The 22,294-nt window shown below is 38.2% G+C and overlaps 1 protein-coding gene across 1 annotated transcript; it reads left to right on the top strand.

Annotated features, from left to right (window-relative positions):
- The first annotated feature begins 725 nt into the window (after window positions 1-725).
- On the top strand, window positions 726-16,280 carry LOC106065896 (forkhead box protein G1-like). The gene is made up of 2 exons (XM_056023320.1): window positions 726-2,091; window positions 15,168-16,280. Exons 1-2 carry the CDS (start codon window positions 1,138-1,140, stop codon window positions 15,927-15,929), a joined length of 1,716 nt encoding a protein of 571 aa, XP_055879295.1. The 5' UTR covers window positions 726-1,137; the 3' UTR covers window positions 15,930-16,280.
- The last annotated feature ends 6,014 nt before the right edge of the window (window positions 16,281-22,294 follow it).

Below are 22,294 nucleotides of genomic sequence, written 5' to 3'. Positions count from 1 at the left end.
GGGGGGGGGGATGGGAGCGGGCAGGGTTTGAACCCGGGGACCATCGATAAATCCAAAACGAACAGTCCAGCGCGCAAACCGCACGACCAGGCAGCCATCCTTATGCACCTAGGTCCTAGTTGAATAGCTATATCTGAAGTGACCCTGAGAAACCCTGACACATTTCGACAGTAGCCAGGCGAGCGGTTAGGGTTTGTGAATCATTTTATCTTGCTACCGCCCCCTCCCCCCCCCCCCAGCGCGTCATTAAACTTATCCGACACTTTATGATGAGACCAGTGGTGCGGTGAACCCCCCCACTGGATTACAAACTCAACACCACCGCTTGGAAAGAGTGGGAGGGGGGGACGGGGCGGACTGTGGGAGCGGTGCTCTACAGATGTGGGCGGTCTCAATGCGCAAGCGACTTGAATGACAGCTCACGAGAAAGACAGTGGTCTGTCTAGCTGCGCCATTTGGCCACCTCCCAGTAAACGTGGCGCTCGCCTCCGTTTTTTTTTTCATTATTATAACCATTTTAAACAACTGAAAAGCTGTTCTGTGTGATTGGCCCGCCCTCTTGTATAAGCCACGCCCATCCTCCATGAACTAGACGTCTCAGACGAAGAGCTGCCAAGCTGTGGATCAAAGTTTGCTTGTCCCCCCCCCCCTTTCCCGCCACCACGTCTGCTCACAACCCCTCTGCACAGCGACGACCGCAAACAAATCAAGATCCGAATAGAGCTTCATATCTCTCTTGCCTTATAAAGACGCGCGGACCGTTGCCGGGCCCCATTTCGTCCCGGCAGAACCGTATCAAGCTGTTTAATCCAGAGACGTTACTAAAGTGAAACTGTGTATTCTTCCTGTTACACATGTGATGGATTGTGTGTTATCCATATTTCTGGATACTTTTAAAGCGAGGACGATTGTGTTTTTTTTTTTTGATAAATAATTAGTTCTTAGAAATAAGTGCACACGTTTCGTTAAGTGCGGATCAAACCACGGTTTTCTGTACTTTGCCTTTGTGTTGTTCGCGTCATCCCATGGTAGTCAATTCTCGCCGACTATGTGGATGCTTCATCCTGTGCCCATTTTATGACAGAATCAGAGGCGGAGTATTAAAGGCGGTTTAAGGAGGGACCTAAACGTGAAAACATGCTCCAAGACAGCAAAAGTGAAGTTGGCGGGAAACAGCGGTCTGGAAACCCGTTCAGCATCAGTCGTGTACTTGCAGACGACTTTGGGAAAAACTTTAAAAATGGACTTCCGGTAGGTCCAGTGTCGGCTCTAAGGTCTGTACATGAAGTCAGGCAAGGTGGGTGTTTAACCCTGTCGCCCACAGGAGCCCAGAATGTTTCAAGTTTCAGCGTCGGCAACCAAAAGTCATTCGAGAATGTCGGCTTTTCCAGCGACGGTAGTGTCGTCGGATTCGGGGTCTGTCATTCGCCCTCGGTGACCTCGCCTATGTACTCTCCGGAGTTGTTCCGGTCCGGACAAAATCACAGAAACCACGAGAGGGCGCCATCGTCGTGTTCTGAGAATTCTAAAGAGGCTGGGACCTCCCCGAGTCACGAGTCGGACTACTGCAGAGACGACCGCGATAAATACCCGCTGTCAGAGGCGGAGATGGTCTCCGGCTATCACTTGCACAGCGAGTCGCCCCACCGCTTCAAAGGCTCCCCCGGCGCGGCCGAGTCCCCGGAGCGCCACTACAGCAGCTCCCCGGCCTCCTGCGCCGACTCCGTCTTCGACAAGGAAGACCAGAACAACAACACAGACGTGGAGGTGGACGACGACGCCATCGAGGACTTCGCGGAAGACGAAGACGGGGCCCGAACCCCGGACAAACACAAAGACTCTGAAAAGCAGGGCGACGAGGCCAAGGCGGACAAGGAGGGTAAAACGGAGGAGGAGAAGAAAAACGAGAAGCCGCCCTTCAGTTACAACGCCCTGATCATGATGGCCATACGGAGTAGCCCGGAGAAGAGAATGACCTTAAGCCAAATCTACGAGTTTATCACCAAAAACTTTCCATATTACAGGGACAATAAGCAAGGCTGGCAGAACAGTATACGGCATAATCTGAGTCTCAACAAGTGCTTTCTCAAGGTAATCTAGTCACGTTACTGTGTACTGTCTGTATTGTCTAGTGTCTATACGTACACGTATATATATATATATATGTAAGGGCTTAGCTTGCTCTGAGTGTGGCAAAATATGTAGGTCACAGCTGGGGCTGCGTAGCCACGGGAAATACTGCATTCCTCATTAATCTTCAGACACGAAGACAAGCCTTATGTTAAAAAACAGAGGGGGCTCGAGGTTCGAGACCCGACTCGGGCAGAGTTGTGTTTACTGGGCGCCCAAATGCAGCACGGAAAAACCTTCTCCCAGATACCCCCTCCCCCCACTGGTCCACAAATGAGATTTGACCATAGCGCTCTGAGCTTGCTATAAGCATGAAAGTAGCGCTATATAAAAGCCATAATTTTAATACTACAGTGTATTTCTAGTGTCTGTCCATGCGCTATATGTAAGTTATATGTTTGTTATTGTTACGTAATTCATATTATGTAGGTTTAGTCAAACCTACTGATACTTTCAATATTTTGATATCATTATTATCTTTATTGTTATTATTATTCTAATTTATGTAGCTTGATGTCTTTGAAATTATATTTTACGCAAAAATATGTTATTTCATATATTACAATGGTTGCTATGATTATAAATAGCGGAGTCTTCAACGAATATTTGAAAGAACAATAGATACATGCTGGGACAAATTCATATAAGTGCTCATTTCTTCTCTGGGGTCATTAGATCATAGAACAGTTTGCGTAAAACTGAATTTCTAATTAACATGCATGACTAGATAAACACATAGAAAAACAAAATAATTCTCTTATTTTTACTGAAGGAATATCTGTAATTTATAAGATAATAATTAAGCAGTAGATATAATGTCGTCAACTTCCAAAAATATTAACAATCCCGAGATCTTTTATCTTATCTTATAAATTACAGGACGTTCCTATAAAGCAGTGGTTCCCAAACTTTTCCCTTAACGGAACACTTCGCACATTCTGAGTATTCAACGAACACACTGCTTATTTGTCTTTTAGAGAGACCAATTCACGTGGAGGCCAACTAGTTAATTATTTTAAAAATTCGTGGAACGCCTATTCAGGCCTCGCTGAATACTTGGGTTCCGCGGAACACAGTTCGGGAAACACGGCTATATATATTTATGAACAAAACAATAATGTAATTAATTAATTTCATACTCGTATTCGGTTCCGCCCCCCCCCCCAAAAAAAAAGTTTTATAAATAGAAAGATTTATTATTGTTGCAAACACACACCATTTTAAAGTGTAGGTAAACTGTAGTAATCCCCCTTTGTTGACCTTGCTTGTAATGAACTCGAGGAGTAAATACATAGGTCTGTGAACAGAAATAATTTAGCGTGAAGTCATACAAGATGAGAGTATGATGACCGAGCAGAAGGAACTGTTTATGGGGCAGAAGGAACTGTTTATGGGGCTGATGATGTTAATGGTTGTGGGCACTGTCTGTGGCATTTTACGTTTGGAGAGATAATCTTTTCCCTATGGAACTTCTTGTGTGACTAAAGAGGCCAATCCTTGATACACAGCTGCGATCGCCGGTTGGGCATATGTACTCACCAGGCACTGTTGCATTTTCACCCTTCTTTCTACTTCTGTTGTGTATGACATCTGCAATCCGAGACCGTTCCTTTATGCTCTCTCTCCATGTGGATCTGTCCAGTGCCACCTCTTCCCAGCTGCCAGTGTCGATTTTTTAACGGTTAACGAGGCCAGCCGCCTTCACTTTCCCATGTACCCATTTCAGTTGGCTGCTTCCGAAATCCCGAAATTAAAATTCCCAGTTTTCAACAGGATTCAAACCCGGGACCCTACGGTTTAGAAGCCAAGCGTTTTATCACTCAGCCACCGCGTGCTCTATATGTATCTTACTGGTATCTATGTCTTTTTTTTAATTCGCCGTTTGTATTGTATTGAAGAAATGATCCGATAACTTTGAGATGGCACAAAGCGTGTTATTGTACGGGTTTATTGATACGCTAGTTGTGAAGCGAATAGGCCGGTAGCTGTTTGTAAGGCCAGTAGCTGTTTGCTAGGCCATTAGCTGCTTGTAAGGCAAGTAACACTGTTAGGCTAGTAGCTGTTTGTTAGGCCAATAGCTGTTTGTTAGGCCAGTATTGGTTTATTAGGCCAATAGTTGTTAGACCAGTAGCTGTTTGTTAGGCCAGTAGCTGTTTGTTAGACAAGTAGCTGTTTGTTAGACAAGTAGCTGTTTGTTAGACCAGTAGCTATTTGTTAGGCCAGTAGCTGTTTGTTAGACCAGTAGCTGTTTGTTAGACCGGTAGCTATTTGTTAGGCCAGTAGCTATTTGTTAGGCCAGTAGCTGTTTGTTAGGCCAGTAGCTGTTTGTTAGGCCAGTAGCTATTTGTTAGGCCAGTAGCTGTTTGTTAGACCAGTAGCTGTTTGTTAGACCAGTAGCTGTTGGTTAGGCCAATAGCTGTTTGTTCTTGTGACCGTGCAGACGAGTTCTCTCCAAGAAACCCTAAAGTAAAATCGGATTGTTTGAAAGATGTCTTCTTTTTGGTTCAAACCCTGTTCCCATCACGTGACAGTTTTGTGAGCTACCACATTGTTTACCTTTTTGTGTACATAGTGGCCACTTGTAGTTTTAAAGTCAATCATGTTGGTTATAGCTCTAACTATTGAGCTAACTGTAGCTATGTGGCTGAAACTATGATCCTAATTGGCCCTGGTCTCTCGAAGCTGTGTAACCGACACGATGATCATTGGGCCCTGGTCTCTGTGTCGCAGCTGTAGTCAGGGCCGGTCCTACAGATTGCGTGGCTCTATGCGAAACGAATTGCGCGGGGCCCAGTCTGGGTAAGGAATAAGGATGATAAGTGAAAATAAGAAAATAAATTCGTCTTTGCATTTTATTCATACTTTACTTAGTACAAAATCACAGTCAAATTAACTTTTACGCGCCATCTACAGTAGATAGTAGTTTTCCAATAAAAAGCAGTAAACATTCTGATCTGCCATTTAGATTTACTATCGACTAGCAAAATATCGCTTTTGATTCTTTAAAGAGATCGAGATAGATTTAGAGATATATGTATATGTCAGTTGAATGACTATTACATTAAATTAATTGTAAATTATTGGAACTTCCTGTTTTTTGGTTAAAAGCTGACAGTGTCGTTTTTTTTTTAAATCGCGAGTAGGAATTACGTTTTCCATATTGAATGACACCCTAAAATGACAATGCGATATATTTTTCATGATATTTTAGTGAGTTTTCAGGATATTTTAATAATTTTAGATTTTCATGACTTTTTTTCGTATACTTTTGCAATTTTTCCAGGAGCTCTTATAAAATCATGAGGCCGCGGGAACACTGTTATAAGTTAAAATGGTTTAATTTAATAATGTACAACTAGAGTTAGAGCGGGGCCTGTAAAAGTGCGGGGGCCCACTGCGGCCGCATAGGCTGCAGTGCCCTAAGGCCGGCCCTGGCTGTAGGCTCCTAGTCAGAGCTCGTCTTAATGCTAAATACTTAACCTTAACTTTCTCTCATAGACTTGACTTCTCATAGACTTGACTTCTCATAGACGTGACTTCTCATAGACTTGACTTCTCATAGACTTGACTTCTCGTAGACGTGACTTCTCATAGACGTGACTTCTCATAGACTTGACTTCTCATAGACTTGGCTTCTCATAGACTTGGCTTCTCATAGACTTGACTTCTCATAAACTTGACTATTCATAGACTTGAGACTTCTCATAGACTTGACTTCTCATACACTTGACTTCTCATAGACGTGACTTCTCATAGACTTGACTTCTTATAGACTTGACTTTTCATACACTTGACTTCTCATACACTTGACTTCTCATACACTTGACTTCTCATACACTTGATTTCTCATAGACTTGACTTCTGTTCTGTTGTTACAGAACGTAACACTGAAAGTTTGTGTTATTGTTGTGAGTTAGATTTTGTTTTTAAAATATTAAAAGTCTACCAGCAGTTTAGTGCTACAAGTCAACGACCGTTCACAAACACATCCTAACTTCTTCGATGTGTTTCAAGTATTCTGAATCGATGTGTTAAGAAGATCAATTGCAATGTCATGAGGTCAATGTCATGAGGTCAATGTCATGAGGTCAATATCATGAGGTCATGTTCTCCCTGTTTACTTTGTAAACTGTACACTCGAGTCTCAGCACTTGTCAAGTCCCCCCCCCCCCTGGAACACACAGTTAAACACTAGAGGCGAATTGGAAAGTCTTTATCACAGTCTAAACCTTTATAACAATAGAAAATTAGTAAATAATAATTTTAAAATCACCTTTGAGGCGCCGAATTCCGAGTGAGGATGTGCGAATTGGAGGGAGGGGCTTTTTTTTTAATTCTCCTCTTTTCTAATTAGATCAAAGAGATTAATTATAACGCTTTTATTTATGCATGATATATTTTCATATATTTTGTGTTTTTTTTTTACCTTTTATTTGAATTAATATGATTGTGTTGAACATACTAAGCTAGAGAAAAGCCAATCTTTAAATAAATTAGTCGTAGATAAAGAATTGCACTTCTTTGTAATCACTCGCTCCTCTGGCTTTTATTAAATCTCGCAAAACTGTTCATTAGATCATTGCGTAGTCCGTAGTAAATATAAAGCAGAAAGTAAGGCGTATGTATGTCTGTCCCGAATAAAAATCAAAACCGTTTGACCACAATCTTGATAAAACTTGTCATAACAGTTCTTTAGATCATGGCGGAGACCGTAGTGTTTGTTTAATATCACAACCCGAGGGCCCTAAAATAGACAAAAAGTACCTAATTGTATCGCTATTAAAGAACGAAACTTTTTAACGAATCGGGTAAACCCGTTTTCACAGAAATTTATATCATGCTCTACTGTTATTTTCGTGGCCAAATAAACAAAAAATATGGGAAGGGAACATTCTCCAAGTTTAACATAGATATAAATAAAATTCAGTAGATTAGTCATACCCAAACTAAGGCCCACAGGCCGTGGTCTCAACCTGACTACGCAATGATCTAATGAACATTCTTGCTAAATTTAGTAAAAAAAAATGGTCAAACATTGTTGATCTCAATAACGAACATACATGCATAGACTAAATATACACCTTACATTCTACTTTATATAATAGATTCTATACATTATACAGCTATACCTCATGCTGAGGTCTATACTATTAGGCTACTCAATTATATGAAGTGAGGTCATTTAATAAGTCGGTATTGCAGCTGGTGGGGGGGGGGCACTTGTAGCTGCCGGGTGTTGATTGTGGATGTTGTTACTGCTGTAGATGATGTCAATATAAAAGTTGCTTTTGTCTGTTTCCGTGGGAAGGTGTCGCCACTAATCTTATTACATTTCCACCAATCACGAAACATTTATTAAAATGTAGCTGCTGCTGACGTCAGCAAATCCGAGTCTTATTTTATTGGCCCTTTTTGCTTGACTGGTCACGTGACCACACACATGTCTCGTGTCGCTCTTCAGCTCTGTTAACTTGAAGTGCTACAGTGAGTACCTAAAGCTATGTCTAGATGCTATACTTGAACACTACATCTTTAAAACGTACACCATTAGGCTGAATGCTACATTTAAAATCCTACATATGAATGCTACATTTAAAATCCTACATCTGAATGCTACATTTCAGACCTACTTATGAATGCTACGTTTCAAACCTACATCTGAATGCTACATTTCAAACCTACATCTGAATTCTACATTTCAAACCTATATATGAATGCTACATTTAAAACTTACATATGAATGCAACATTTCAAACCTATATATATATGAATGCTACATTTCAAACCTAAATATGAATGATACATTTCAAACCTACATCTGAATGCTACATTTCAAACCTAAATATGAATGATACATTTCAAACCTACATCTGAATGCTACATTTCAAACCTAAATCTGAATGATACACTTAAAACCTAAATCTAAATGATACATTTCAAATTTACATCTGAATGCTACATTTAAAACCTAAATTTGAATGATACATTTCAAATTTACATCTGAATGCTACATTTAAAACCTACACCTGAATGCTATATTTCAAACCTACATTTGAATGATACATTTAAAACCTACATATGAAATCAACATTTCAAATCTATATCTGATTGATGCATTTAAAAACTACATCTGAATGATACATTTTAACCTACATCCGAATGGTCCATTTCAAACCTAGGCTATAAATGAATGCTACTTGAAACATACAAATCGGATAACAACAAATTCTCAATGGGATGCCAAAACTTCCATTTGATGTTTATATTTAAAACTAAAACCTACAGGCTACATTCAACATTTAACTATGACCTAGAGGAACGTCACGTGACTTTGTTATTTCATTGATCAATAAAACTTTCATTTCGCCATGCAGGCATACCACAATACACTGTAGACACAATACACTGTAGACACAATACACTGTAGACACAATACACTGTAGACACAATACACTGTAGACACAATACACTGTAGACACAATACACTGTAGACACAATACACTGTAGACACAATACACTGTAGACACAATACACTGTAGACACAATACACTGTAGACACAATACACTGTAGACACAATACACTGTAGACACAATACACTGTAGACACAATACACTGTAGACACAATACACTGTAGACACAATACACTGTAGACACAATACACTGTAGACACAATACACTTTTGACACAATACACTGTAGACACAATACACTGTAGACACAATACACTGTAGACACAATACACTGTAGACACAATACACTGTAGACACAATACACTGCAGACACAATACACTGTAGACACAATACACTGTAGACACAATACACTGTAGACACAGTACATTGTAGACACAATACACTGTAGACACAATACACTGTAGACACAATACACTGTAGACACAATACACTGTAGACACAATACACTGTAGACACAATACACTGTAGACACAATACACTGTAGACACAGTATAATTAAAGCATAGTATAATTTTTACGCAATACTATATAGACACAGCAAAGTGATAACATAAAACTATAGGTCTGTGATCTTTTAGTCTGTTGAACAGTCGGGGCACAACACGAGATCAGTTGACCGTCTTTCTCCATTCCTTTCGCCTTGGATACAATTTCTTTAAATGGCAGGCCTGTCCTTTCTTTTATGTTGTCTTCCCATCTGCCCCTTCTTCTTTTTCCTGGTACTGCTCCCTGAAGGAAGGTCTTTGCAAGCCCTGAGAACCTTGTGATATGGTCATAGAGTTTAAGCGTGAGGTGTTTGTTTTTTTTTTACTGTAGTAAGCAGCTGCGTGTTGATGGTATGGTCCTTATTGTCCCCAATTGTTTTTGATTAAAAGCTCACCTAAGATAAAGTGTGTGTGTGTGAGAGAGAGATGTGTGGCTGTGTGACGGACACCGCGGGGCTACCTAACAAGGGAGCTGAGCTGTGTTTTGCTGAACGCCCCAAAGGCCCCAAAAGCTTTCTTATAACTTCTTTACTCCACAAGCTTGCAAAGCACATGCTATACAAGACTAGAGAATGTTTATAGAGTTCTAAGCCCATACTTATAGACACTGATCGTTGCCAACTTGCTACTCAGAACTTTGACCAGCAGTGAACCTCATCCACAAGTTAAAGACCAAGGCATGTTATATAATATATATACAGGCATTCACGTTAAATGGTCACTTAGTCCAAGCCTGGGCGCATAAGCTTTATAACGAAACAAGCAATTTAAAAAAAAAGCGTATGTAAGGGGGAATAACCGCAAATTCACTACATCTCAATACTGTAGGAATAAGCTCCTTTTTATAATCAGCTAAATTAATTAATTAACACTAATTTATTCAATAATATATTATTTTTTTTATTTGATTCATATATTGTCAATGATTGCTATCGACTGTGAATAATTATACAAACATTTCAACTTGCTCCGAGAATTGGAAGTGCAAGAAGAACGTGTACAAGAAGTATTTCTCTTTTTTTTTATACCGAGCACAAAAATATTTACTTATAAATAATTACTCAATTGTTTAATTTTTTTATTGATCCATATTATATTAGGTAACACCGATAATTGTGTAAAGTTTCAACTTGATCCGAGAATGGGTGTGGGAGAAATAACGTGTACAAAAATTGTATTTGACAGACAGAGTGAGTTGATGTAAGCTTTGTCAAGATACAACACCATTAGTCAACGAATGTAAAATAACTCTTTCAGACGTTGCTGTCTTTGGGACAGATGATGCAAAGCCTATCTGTTTCAATGACTCCATAACCAATAGGTCGTTGCCACGTCACTGGTCTATACGAAATGGCAACGAGCTATTGGTCTAAACTGCCCACAGGTTTTGACGTTGAGAATGTGTAGACAGTCCAGCTGTATTCTAACGAAATAGTTCTACGTCTAGAAGTGAAATTTGTAAGTTAAGAAACAAAGTCGCGTTAGAATCACTTGTAACTCCCCACCCCTTTTTTTTATTACAGTGTGTTCGGGTTTGATACTTAAAATATAATTATTTATTTTTTTTTACTATTAATTTGAAGCTGGTGGATGTTGATTTAGATACTGACAGATGTTGACTTACATATTGACAGATGTTGATTTAGATATTGACAGATGTTGATTTAGATACTGACAGATGTTGATTTAGATATTGACAGATGTTGATTTAGATATTGACAGATGTTGATTTAGATATTGACAGATGTTGATTTAGATATTGGCAGATGTTGATTTAGATATTGACAGATGTTGATTTAGATATTGGCAGATGTTGATTTAGATATTGACAGATGTTGATTTAGATATTGACAGATGTTGATTTAGATATTGACAGATGTTGATTTATATATTGGCAGATGTTGATTTAGATATTGACAGATGTTGATTTAGATATTGACAGATGTTGATTTAGATATTGGCAGATGTTGATTTAGATATTGACAGATGTTGATTTAGATATTGACAGATGTTGATTTAGATATTGACAGATGTTGATTTAGATATTGACAGATGTTGATTTAGATATTGACAGATGTTGATTTAGATATTGACAGATGTTGATTTAGATATTGACAGATGTTGATTTAAATATTGACAGATGTTGATTTAGATATTGACAGATGTTGATTTAAATATTGACAGATGTTGATTTAGATATTGACAGATGTTGATTTAAATATTGACAGATGTTGATTTAGATACTGACAGATGTTGATTTAAATATTGACAGATGTTGATGTTGTTTAAGCCCTAGATCTTCCGTAGTCTTATATGGTTACAGAAATAACTAAATCTTGCCCAGCTAACCGTTACACATCTAAACGCTACACAGCTAAATCTTGTCCAGCTAACAGTTACACATCTAAACCTTATGGCTGAGAAGGACAGTGTCGCTAAGAGGCAGTGTAAATTGTAGGGCCCCCATGGAATCAAAAGGCCCATGTGTACATAGAATGCCCTGTATATTCATGGATTGGGTCATTGGAAGTTTTACTGTAGTTTTATTCCAGCATGTCTGAACGCATGACGCCTTGGACGTAATCATCTTCTTTTTTTGAAGTAACATCTGTATTATATAAGATAAGATAACATGTCTGTTTGTTCAGACGACTAGGAAGTAACAGGAGCAGCCAGAAGCTAAAATTAGTAATTGTAACGGGGCACATTCATTGATCCTTTTGTGAGCATGATTAAGAACGAATTGAAAATTTGTTTTTTACAGTTTATGTCATACGTGAATATTTGGATAATGTATTCTAAATTATTCATAAATAGAGAATGTGTTTTGTATCAAGCTTTTGTCACTCTTATTTAGGAAACATTGAAAATATTTTATTTTTAATGAAGGTTTCTACTAAAGGTCTGATTCTGTCTAAAAACAAAAATTAAAAAATACTAATAACACAGACATGCTTGTATTCATAACCTACCTCAATCTAGTCCACTTAAGTCCTCATGAGCTCACTGCCATGCTATTTGGTTTCAATCTATGGTTTGATGAAAGGTTAAAATCTGGAAGCCGGTGCATCTCTGCCAACTTGTGGAGGTTTCTCCGATTTTAATGTGGAAAAACGGTCACGTTAATGTTCTTTTGGACCTGTATACAAGGGCGCCGAACACACGCCTCATCCGCAACGTGATGGCTGAGTGATGTCCAGGAACATTGGTTTGCATTGACTAGCCCAGTTTGAGCATATAGTTTTGGACATGACAACATTAGAATTATAAAGATTCACGCTGATCTGTCAACTAGTCAACGCACCAACACAAACATTGAGCATTGTATTTCCCGGGATTTCTTTGAAACCTGGAGACGGCTGCCTTCGAAGGAATCCCTTGTCCATCGTTTGTCATGTGAGGACATGTATAAAACACGCTTTGTACATGTGTCTATGGTGATTAGCTACACACATGATGTCTACAGACCGAAAATAGGATAATCAAATGAGCTATGAACAATTTCTGAGGTAGAATATTACTTTTCGTGTGAAACAAAAAAAAAAAAAAAAAAAATTAGGGCTGATTCTATTACTTCACAGATAATACTTTAAAGCAAACCTTGAAATGTCCAAGTAATGTTTCAATGCTTTGGTAACTTTATATTATTCAAATTCACCATAAAGGTTCTTTTATATTTTGCAAATAAGATTGTCTCCCTTTCATACTTTATATACATTGTTTTAAACAAAATTATTGTTTCTTTTGAATCTTGAAATTTAAAAAATGCCCACATGCTACAGAGATCAAATCGTGATTAAAAATAAGATACAAGAAAAAAAAAATTTCTTCTACACAGAACTGAAAAAAAAAAAACATATTTAAAAAAAAAAAGACAATTTCTTTTGTATGATGCCAATAACTTTCGTGTAAGACCGATTACTTCCCTTTTCAAGACTAATGAGTGATAGATTTAGAAAAAAAGGGAAACATGGAAACATTGGATCTAGTTAGAGATATAAGTGTTTATGTATCTCGTCAGAGATATAAGTGTTTATGGATCTAGTCAGAGATATAAGTGTTTATGTATCTAGTCAGAGATATAAGTGTTTATGTATCTAGTCAGAGATATAAGTGTTTATGTATCTAGTCAGAGATATAAGTGTTTATGTATCTAGTCAGAGATATAGTGTTTATGTATCTAGTCAGAGATATAAGTGTTTATGGATCTAGTTAGAGATATAAGTGTTTATGTATCTAGTTAGAGATATAAGTGTTTATGTATCTAGTCAGAGATATAAGTGTTTATGTATCTAGTCATAGATATAAGTGTTCATGTATCTAGTTAGAGATATAGTGTTAATGTATTGTTAGATAGCTAGTTTAGATAGTTGGGTGGCGCACTTTAATGTACTGACAGTGAACGGATATATTAGAATAACGACATAGACTTTGGGGTTAGAGGTTAAGATTGACTTATAGAAATTAGTTACTGCTAGACTCTTGAGGGGATAACATCGTTCTATAGTGACAGACTAGACTGTGGCCCATTCTGTAATAAACGTTTGTTTGAAGTTCACCTTGAGTCAACTTGGTCATTGAGTTTGTGATACCTGTTATTGTTGTGGCGGATGTTATGTACCGAACTTGCAACCATAATGCACTCAACAAGGTTTGCATGCATCTAGGATAAATAATCATCTTTGGAAATACTTCAACTACAAATGACTTACACATGCATCCGTTACAGTGTCTAGTTAGAGATAATAATAACCCTTAATATTGTGTATATATACATTTTAAAAGTATTATACACATATGTATACATTGTCACAAATTAATTCTAGCAGTCCAGCCAATAATTTCTACAGCAGACGGCGCGCAAAATATTCTTCAACGTACATTTATTCATTCAACTGTTTATTGACTGTGCCGAAATTCAAAACAAAAATTGTAAGCCAAATTTAATTTTAAAATGATTATAGTTTAAACAACTCTAACCGTCAAACCAAAGTTTTCCACGTGTGGCCAATTACTTAGTAATTTTGCCCCCAAAGATATACATAAACTGTCAGCTTTCTAGGAAAATCTTTGGAGCTGTTTTCGAGATGCATATTTTCATAGGAATATAATAGTTGATGTATATCGCTGAGAAAAGAATTACTAGCTCGTTGGCCACACGGGGACAGCTTATTTTTCACCTTGGTAATTTTACAAAGTAAAATAAATAAATTTAAATTTGGCTTTATAACTAGGTCTAGATCTAGAGGCATAACATTAGTTTTGAATGGACTATCGCGTTCTTTAAAGGACTCTCGCTTTTGGGAATTTGCGAATGTAAGGGATTAATGATTGAATAGTTGAATAAATTAATGTTTAGGGAAACTTTGCGCATCGTCTGCTAAGTCTAGATCTAAAGGGCTATCGTTGAGTTTGTTATGACGTGTAGTAGACCTTATACATCGCTCAACATGGAGTCTTTCTCGGGGGGAAAGATATTTGAAATGTTTTTTTTTCTTGTTCATGTTTTATTCATGATGAACAAGTAATATATACAATAAATGTTGTAGTTTTTTTTTTAATAAATTCTTACTTTCTTGAAGGTGGTGTAGGTCCATCACTTCTCATTCAAAGTATTTCTTATAAGGCTTCATTATTGTCAGGAGTACTTCCGCTGAACCCGTGTGACGTAATGGGTCATAACAATTATTTGGTTTCCTTCTGTCCTCAGTGTGACCAATGCCTTCCATAAAAATGACCACAGCCAAATAATTATTTTTTTTAAAGATGGTTAAATATTTATACAAGAAAATAATAACGGTGAAATCAGAGATTTCACAGCGAGGCCAATTAGCTGGGGTTCTTTTCCCAGAGATATATACAAACTGCCAAGTTTTCTGGGAAAATCGTTAGAGCCATTTTCGAAATGCCTATTCAGCTTCCAAAGAAAAGAGTCGAAGTGTATAGGAGCGACTGAATATAATCGCATATGCTAAAATATTAATCTGTCATTTAATTAAATGATTCATTAATTAATTATGATTGATTAATTATTAATTCACTTCATTAATGTTATTTAATTTTTGTTTCTTCTTTCATCAGGTTCCAAGACACTACGACGACCCTGGCAAAGGAAACTATTGGATGCTGGACCCTTCGTGCGATGACGTGTTCATAGGAGGGACCACCGGCAAACTTCGGAGGCGCTCGTCACACTCCGCCAGGAGTCGGCTCGCCTTTGGTCGAGCGGGTTTTCCCTATATGGGACTTCCGGGATTTCCCAGAGACGGTCACCCAGCGTTGTTGCCGTTTTCATCGTTCTATTCCTTGCCAGGAATGATGAAGCATCCAGGGGTGTACCCCTACCTTGGACATAATCTACTTCAGCCGGGTGCTGGCTTTATGGACAGCGGGAACCACCCGATGGCCAGACTTCCTGGGATCGAAAAACTCTTCGTCCACGGGATGACGTCCCAATCCGCGGCCATCTCAGCCGCAGCAGCCGTGGCCGCCGCGACGTCAACAGCCTCCCCGATGTCCAGGTCGCCCCCTGGTTCCGGGAGAGTGCCCCCGGGCACAAGACAGTTTTCCCCGTACGGCTCTATGGCCGCGACCCTGCCCCCAACCTCATTCGTCATACCAGGGTTCGGTCACCTGTGCTCCAAGTCGTCAGGTCTGGCTCTCTCATCAGCGGCGGCGTCAGCGCACCGGAAGATTGAAGGAGGCGACACCGTCAGCAGCGGCAACAACAACGGTGATACGAACAGTTCGGCCCTGACATTGTACCCTCACCTCCTAAGACCCTTCTCCTCAATGACCAATGTAGACTCCCATAAACTCATATCACCTATGCTAACTCATTGACGAGTCAGTCAGTAACGGACTAGCAAGCTAGCCTTCCGCCTTGCTATTTATAGCTTCCAAAAGGGAACCCAAGATGACCCGGAAGTAATTCACTCACTTCACATTAGCTACGTCATCATCCTCACCTTGAACTTGTCTTCCAAAACTTGATTTTTCCATTTCTGAAACAGTTGCTAAAATGCCGCCAAAACGCAAAGTTCGAAGAATGTTAACGGAAGGCAAGATGACATTGAGATCCCAAAGTGGATCAAGAGACGCCATGTCTAGTACCGAGGGAAGGCTATTAATACTTGGGAAGTCACGTGATCAAAGACACGTGATAGAGTACAATGTCAAGGTTAAAAATTTAATTTTAAAAATTCCGACTCTCGAACAAAAGAGCACAAAGCTAAAGAAAGACATTGCTGCTGTGTGTTGCAAATGACTTTGTTTGCGTCACTTCCTGCTCCATTTACTGCGTCACTGGTTGCGTCACGATTTCATTGTTATTTATAAACAGTCTATTCTTCCAGTGGGCGATAACGTGTTGATTATACGTGCTGGATTGGCTGTAAAATGTTGGACAGACTGACTGGCTGACTGCAGCACATTTTGACGTTGTCACTCCCAACAATTCCAAAGACATTGACATCATCAAACATTGTCGCTGTGGGGAAATTGTTTTATTTTAGACATTTTTTTGTCTAGAAGTACATTGACCAGTGTCTTTTAAGCAATAGTTACACTTGTGATCTAGATTTCAGATCTAGACTTGTTTGATACAGTGAAATTTACAAATGTCATCGCGGGATAATGTCATATAAATTGTCATCTAAATCATGTAGGCAGAATTAAAGCCATATCATACAACTGCAAGCTTTATATAGCACAAAGCAATAAAACATTTTTTTTTGTCATATATGAATACACTATGTTGTGTTTTTTTTAATTATTTATTTATTTAATGTTTGTTGTTATTTTGGTCAAGACAATTTGATTATCTTTCTAAAAATGTCCATAAGCAAACACAAAGACAGAAAGACACAAAGGGAAAGACACATTTCTTATTCCATATGCTAGATCAGAAGGGTACAAGCGCTTCTTCTTCCCTGGTGCCATTAGAGAATGGAATGGGTTCGGTACATTAGTGTGAAAACTAAACAATTCAATGGACCTCATTCACCAATCGTAAACAAACAACATTTAGCCACGTGAGGCTCTATCTCTTCTATATAATTAAACTTATGTTTAATTAATGATGGTTGTCACGTGACAGTTTTTTTTCGTTGTTTTATCAATAAGATCACGTGACTAAATGTTGTGTGTTTACGATTGGTGAATGAGGTCCATTGGCCTAACAATCAGAACAGAACCAGATAACCAAAAATACACATCAGGGTAAATTAAAACTAAGAAATATGAATACATTTGTTTCGTTAATAAACCAAGTTTTAAAAACGGTGTTAGGTGTAGGATGTTTATCTCCCAGTCCATATTTTTGACGTACACAGTAAACACTCGAGCAAAAGTTAAACAATAGGTGAATATTATGTGAACCAAGTAACAAATGTCAGTGAACAAAATGTACCAAATGTCAGTGAACCAAATGTCAGTGAACCAACTGTACCTAATGTCAGTGAACCAAAAGTACCTAATGTCAGTGAACCAACTGTACCTAATGTCAGTGAACCAAATGTCTGTGAACCAACTGTACCTAATGTCAGTGAACCAACTGTACCTAATGTCAGTGAACCAACTGTACCAAATGTCAGTGAACCAACTGTACCAAATGTCAGTGAACCAACTGTACCAAATGTCTGTAAACCAAATGGACCAAATGTCAGTGAACCAACTGTACCAAATGTCAGTAAACCAAATGTACCAAATGTCAGTTAACCAAATGTAGGGCCTACCAAATGTCAGTGAACCAACTGTACCTAATGTCAGTGAACCAAATGTACCAAATATCAGTGAACCAAAATGTACCAAATGTCAGTGAACCAAAAGTACCAAGTGTCAGATGCAACCTGTACAACATGGGATACAACATGGAATACAACATAGGATACAACATGGGATACAACATAGAATACAACATAGGATAAAACATGGAATACAACATAGGATACAACATGGAATACAACATAGGATACAACATAAGATACAACATAGGATACAACATGTAGGCTACAACATAAGATACAACATAGGATACAACATGTAGGCTACAACATAAGATACAACATAGGATACAACATGGGATACAACATAGAATACAACATAGGATACAACATAGAATACAACATAGGATACAACATGGAATACAACATAGGATACAACATGGAATACAACATAGGATACAACATAAGATACAACATAGGATACAACATGTAGGCTACAACATAAGATACAACATAGGATACAACATGTAGGCTACAACATAAGATACAACATAGGATACAACATAAGATACAACATGTAGGCTACAACATAAGATACAACATAGGATACAACATGTAGGCTACAACATAAGATACAACATAGGATACAACATAAGATACAACATGTAGGCTACAACATAAGATACAACATAGGATACAACATAAGATACAACATGTAGGCTACAACATAAGATACAATATAGGATACAACATAGGATACAACATAAGATACAACATGTAGGCTACAACATAAGATACAATATGGGATACAAAACATAGGATACAACATGTAGGTTACAACACAAGCTACAACATAGGATACAACATGTAGGCTACAACAAAAGATACAATATAGGATACAACATGTAGGCTACAACATGGGATACAACATAACTTACAACATGGGATACAAAATGGGATACAACATTAACAGAATTGGATAGACCCAAACAAAGATTTAAACACATTCGTACATCGGCAAAGAAATACTTTGTCAATTGATCTGTACACGTTTGATTGGACAATGGGGGGGGGGGGGAAGACAAGGGCGGATTACTCTGAGAGCGAGGATAACAAGTTTAAAAAATATAATCTCTAAACAATAATTATTATAGAAAAACAGGAGAGAAACAGCAACACACACATAAAGACACACAAACACACACACACACTCAAACACAAACACAGTCACGAACTTACAGTGCAATAATGAAGTTATTTTTTTTTTTTGACTCACAAAGGCACAGCTCAACACACTGTGTTCCGGGTTTTCCCCGACTAAACATGCTCGGATTAGGGATAATGTGTTTTGGTCCCATACAAAGCAGTTTTGGAAAAATTTTTAATCGAGTCATAATAATGCAGGGCCGCTGGAGAAACACACACACACACAAGCGCACGCGCACACGCGCACATTCTCGTTCTTGTACCGCCGATCAGCTGGGGGCCTTGTTAATTGGCACTTCAACGGAAGACGGGGTGTGTTTGTGCTACTGCGAGGCGTGTAGCGTCCTCGGTAACCAGTTCATTGTATTGGGTGTGCTCTGGTCAGTAGGAGATTACACATATAAGAACACACAGTGTGGACATGTAAGCCAGGGGAACACATGTGCTTTCTATTCGCTGATGCAATGTAAATGTGTATAAGCAGCCAATGAGTATTCAAGATAGTTATTAACTTCATGTCAAAACAATACAGATAAGATAAGAAGATAAGATTAGAAAAGAAGATAAGATAAGAAAAGAAGATAAGATAAGAAAAGAAGATAAGAAGATAGGATAAGATAATTGTGGGAAGCGTGGTCAAGAGGCTAAGTGCGCTTGAACTTGGCTTGGCTACCTAGAAGGTTCGACACCCGACTCGGGCAGAGTTGTGTTTACTGAGCGCCTAAAGGCAGAACGGAAAAACCTTCTCCTAGATACCCCCCCCCCCCCACTGGTCCACAACTGAGATTGGACCAAAGCGCTCTGAGCATGCTATAAGCATGACAGTAGCGCTATATAAAAGCTATAAATATAAATTATAAATATATAAATATAATTGTTATTGGTCCAATCATATGGAAATTCGGTTTGACTACAATTGACAACCTCAGCGTAACTCCTGTAACAATAACAATCTAGATGCAAATACCAACAACATTCACACACGAAACACATACACACACACAAGCAGAGCTTCATGAATTAGACTTCTATGTACTTCTCGATGACGAAAGGAGAAATGTGAGATTAGACTTACGTAGTATATATCTATATAACAGCTGAATAGGTGTTTTTTTTTACAGACCTGTCTGTTTGTCTGTCAACAGCTGGTACAAAATCTGTACACATTGTTTCTTCCACACCCATTCTCGGATCAAATTACACAATTATTTTATATAACTTATAGAGCAATTTTTTTTTCTCTTTATAACTAAATAAACTTCGGTTATCTGAAAGTCCGCTTAATCCAAGATCGAAATTATGATATTTTGAGGAATAAAAAAAAAACTAAGAAAGAACAGTGACTAAGTGTATAAGTTATTAGACATTACAGTATCTTTCAAATATAACTGTAAAAAAATACAACAGAACAAAGAAAGACTAGGTGATTCCCCATTCATGTTGCCAAACATAATTATCGTATTCATACTGTACTCTACCACATTTTTAACGTTTTATGATACATGGTACATCGCTTTCATTTATGAACATCGGAAATGGAAGGTTAGGTCAACACAATACTTAAAAAAAATATATATATATATATATGTTGGGAAATTTGTGGACATAGTTCCGAGCATAGATTCCAATGCCCAGGCATTCATATCATTTCTATGAGATGATCCATAGTCGTCTCGAGACTGAACGAATCTTTATATGTGTGTGTGTCACCTGTGTGTGTGTGGGTAAGTACGAAGTGACTTTTCCATTTCCTATGTTACCTAGGCATTGTGTAGAGTGACCAGAGTTGTTCCAAGCAAATTGTGAATTGTTGATTTAAATTAGTTTGTTAATAATATTATTTTCTAGGAATAATGTTTCTATAATTTCTAGTACGAACTACCTTGATCCTCTATTGCTGTTGCCGGAAGACAGTTTGACCATTGAAGTATGCAAAATGTTTCTGGGTTCCCGGTCATTTCATCCACGGTCACTTCATCCCCTGGTCATTTCATCCCCTGGTCACTTCATCCCCTGGTCATTTCATCCCCGGTCATTTCATCCCCTGGTCATTTCATCCCCTGGTCATTTCATCCCCGGTCACTTCATCCCCCTGGTCATTTCATCCCCGGTCACTTCATCCCCTGGTTATTTCATCCCCTGGTCACTTCATACCCTGGTGATATCATCCCCGGTCACTTCATCCCCTGGTCATGTCATCCCCGGTCACTTCATCCCCTGGTCACTTCATACCCTGGTGATATCATCCCCGGTCACTTCATCCCCTGGTCATGTCATCCCCTGGTCACTTCATCCCCTGGTCATTTCATCCCCTGGTCACTTCATACCCTGGTGATATCATCCCCGGTCACTTCATCCCCTGGTCATGTCATCCCCTGGTCACTTCATCCCCTGGTCATTTCATCCTCTTCTCCAACAAATAATAATTGTACAAAGTATGAAATTAACAATATTTCACAAATGTATATTTTTTCCATGACAAAAAAATGTGTCAGTTTAAATAAAAATAGACTTTAATGTCATATTAAAAAAAAATGTATCATCTATAGATATAGGGCTAATGGAAAAAAATGTTTTTGCGTGTTATCAAAATCAATAAGATAGTTAGGCTATTGATAGTAGGCACAGAAGACGATCCATTGATTCGTATTGCTTTACATCTTTTGCCATTTCTTGGCCAGAGTTGCATTGTTCTTTCTAGGACGTTCTTCGGTGCCTGAATACATAAAGTTAATGTTATAAGGTCAAGGTTCTTTTCTTCTCTAATATACGTATGTGTACCTTCAAAGCTGATTACTAAATGTAGCCAAGTCCTGAACAATACCGTAACGACACTTATAACGACAGAATGAAGATTCAGAATGCCAATTCACGGACATATAACTTGTTCATTATGGGCTTTAAACATAATACAGTCACAGTTCTGGCAAATGAAAAATTCAGTATCAATTAATATATAACTGCTCAATATCCCATAGACTGAATAATAGACCTGGATTAGTAGTTGATTATGAAATTATCCCTGGTCTATCAGACCATGAGGTCATAAAAATACACAGTCAGATAAAAGCAGTAGCCAATACAAAACCCAAAAGAAAAATCTTACTCTGGAATAAATGTAACCTAACACAACTACACCAAGCTGCACTAAACTTTCAACAAACATTCTTATTAGAAAAAGACATTAACCAACCAGTCGATGACCTCTGGAATTTCATTAAAAACCATCTTAAAAGCATTATAGAAAATCATATACCAACTAAATACGCATCAAACAAA

Source organism: Biomphalaria glabrata, chromosome 3, assembly GCF_947242115.1.
Source record: "Biomphalaria glabrata chromosome 3, xgBioGlab47.1, whole genome shotgun sequence".
Taxonomy (NCBI): Eukaryota; Metazoa; Mollusca; class Gastropoda; family Planorbidae; genus Biomphalaria; species Biomphalaria glabrata.
Note: the sequence above shows the minus strand (reverse complement) of the source record. Positions and strands in the feature narration are given on the sequence as shown.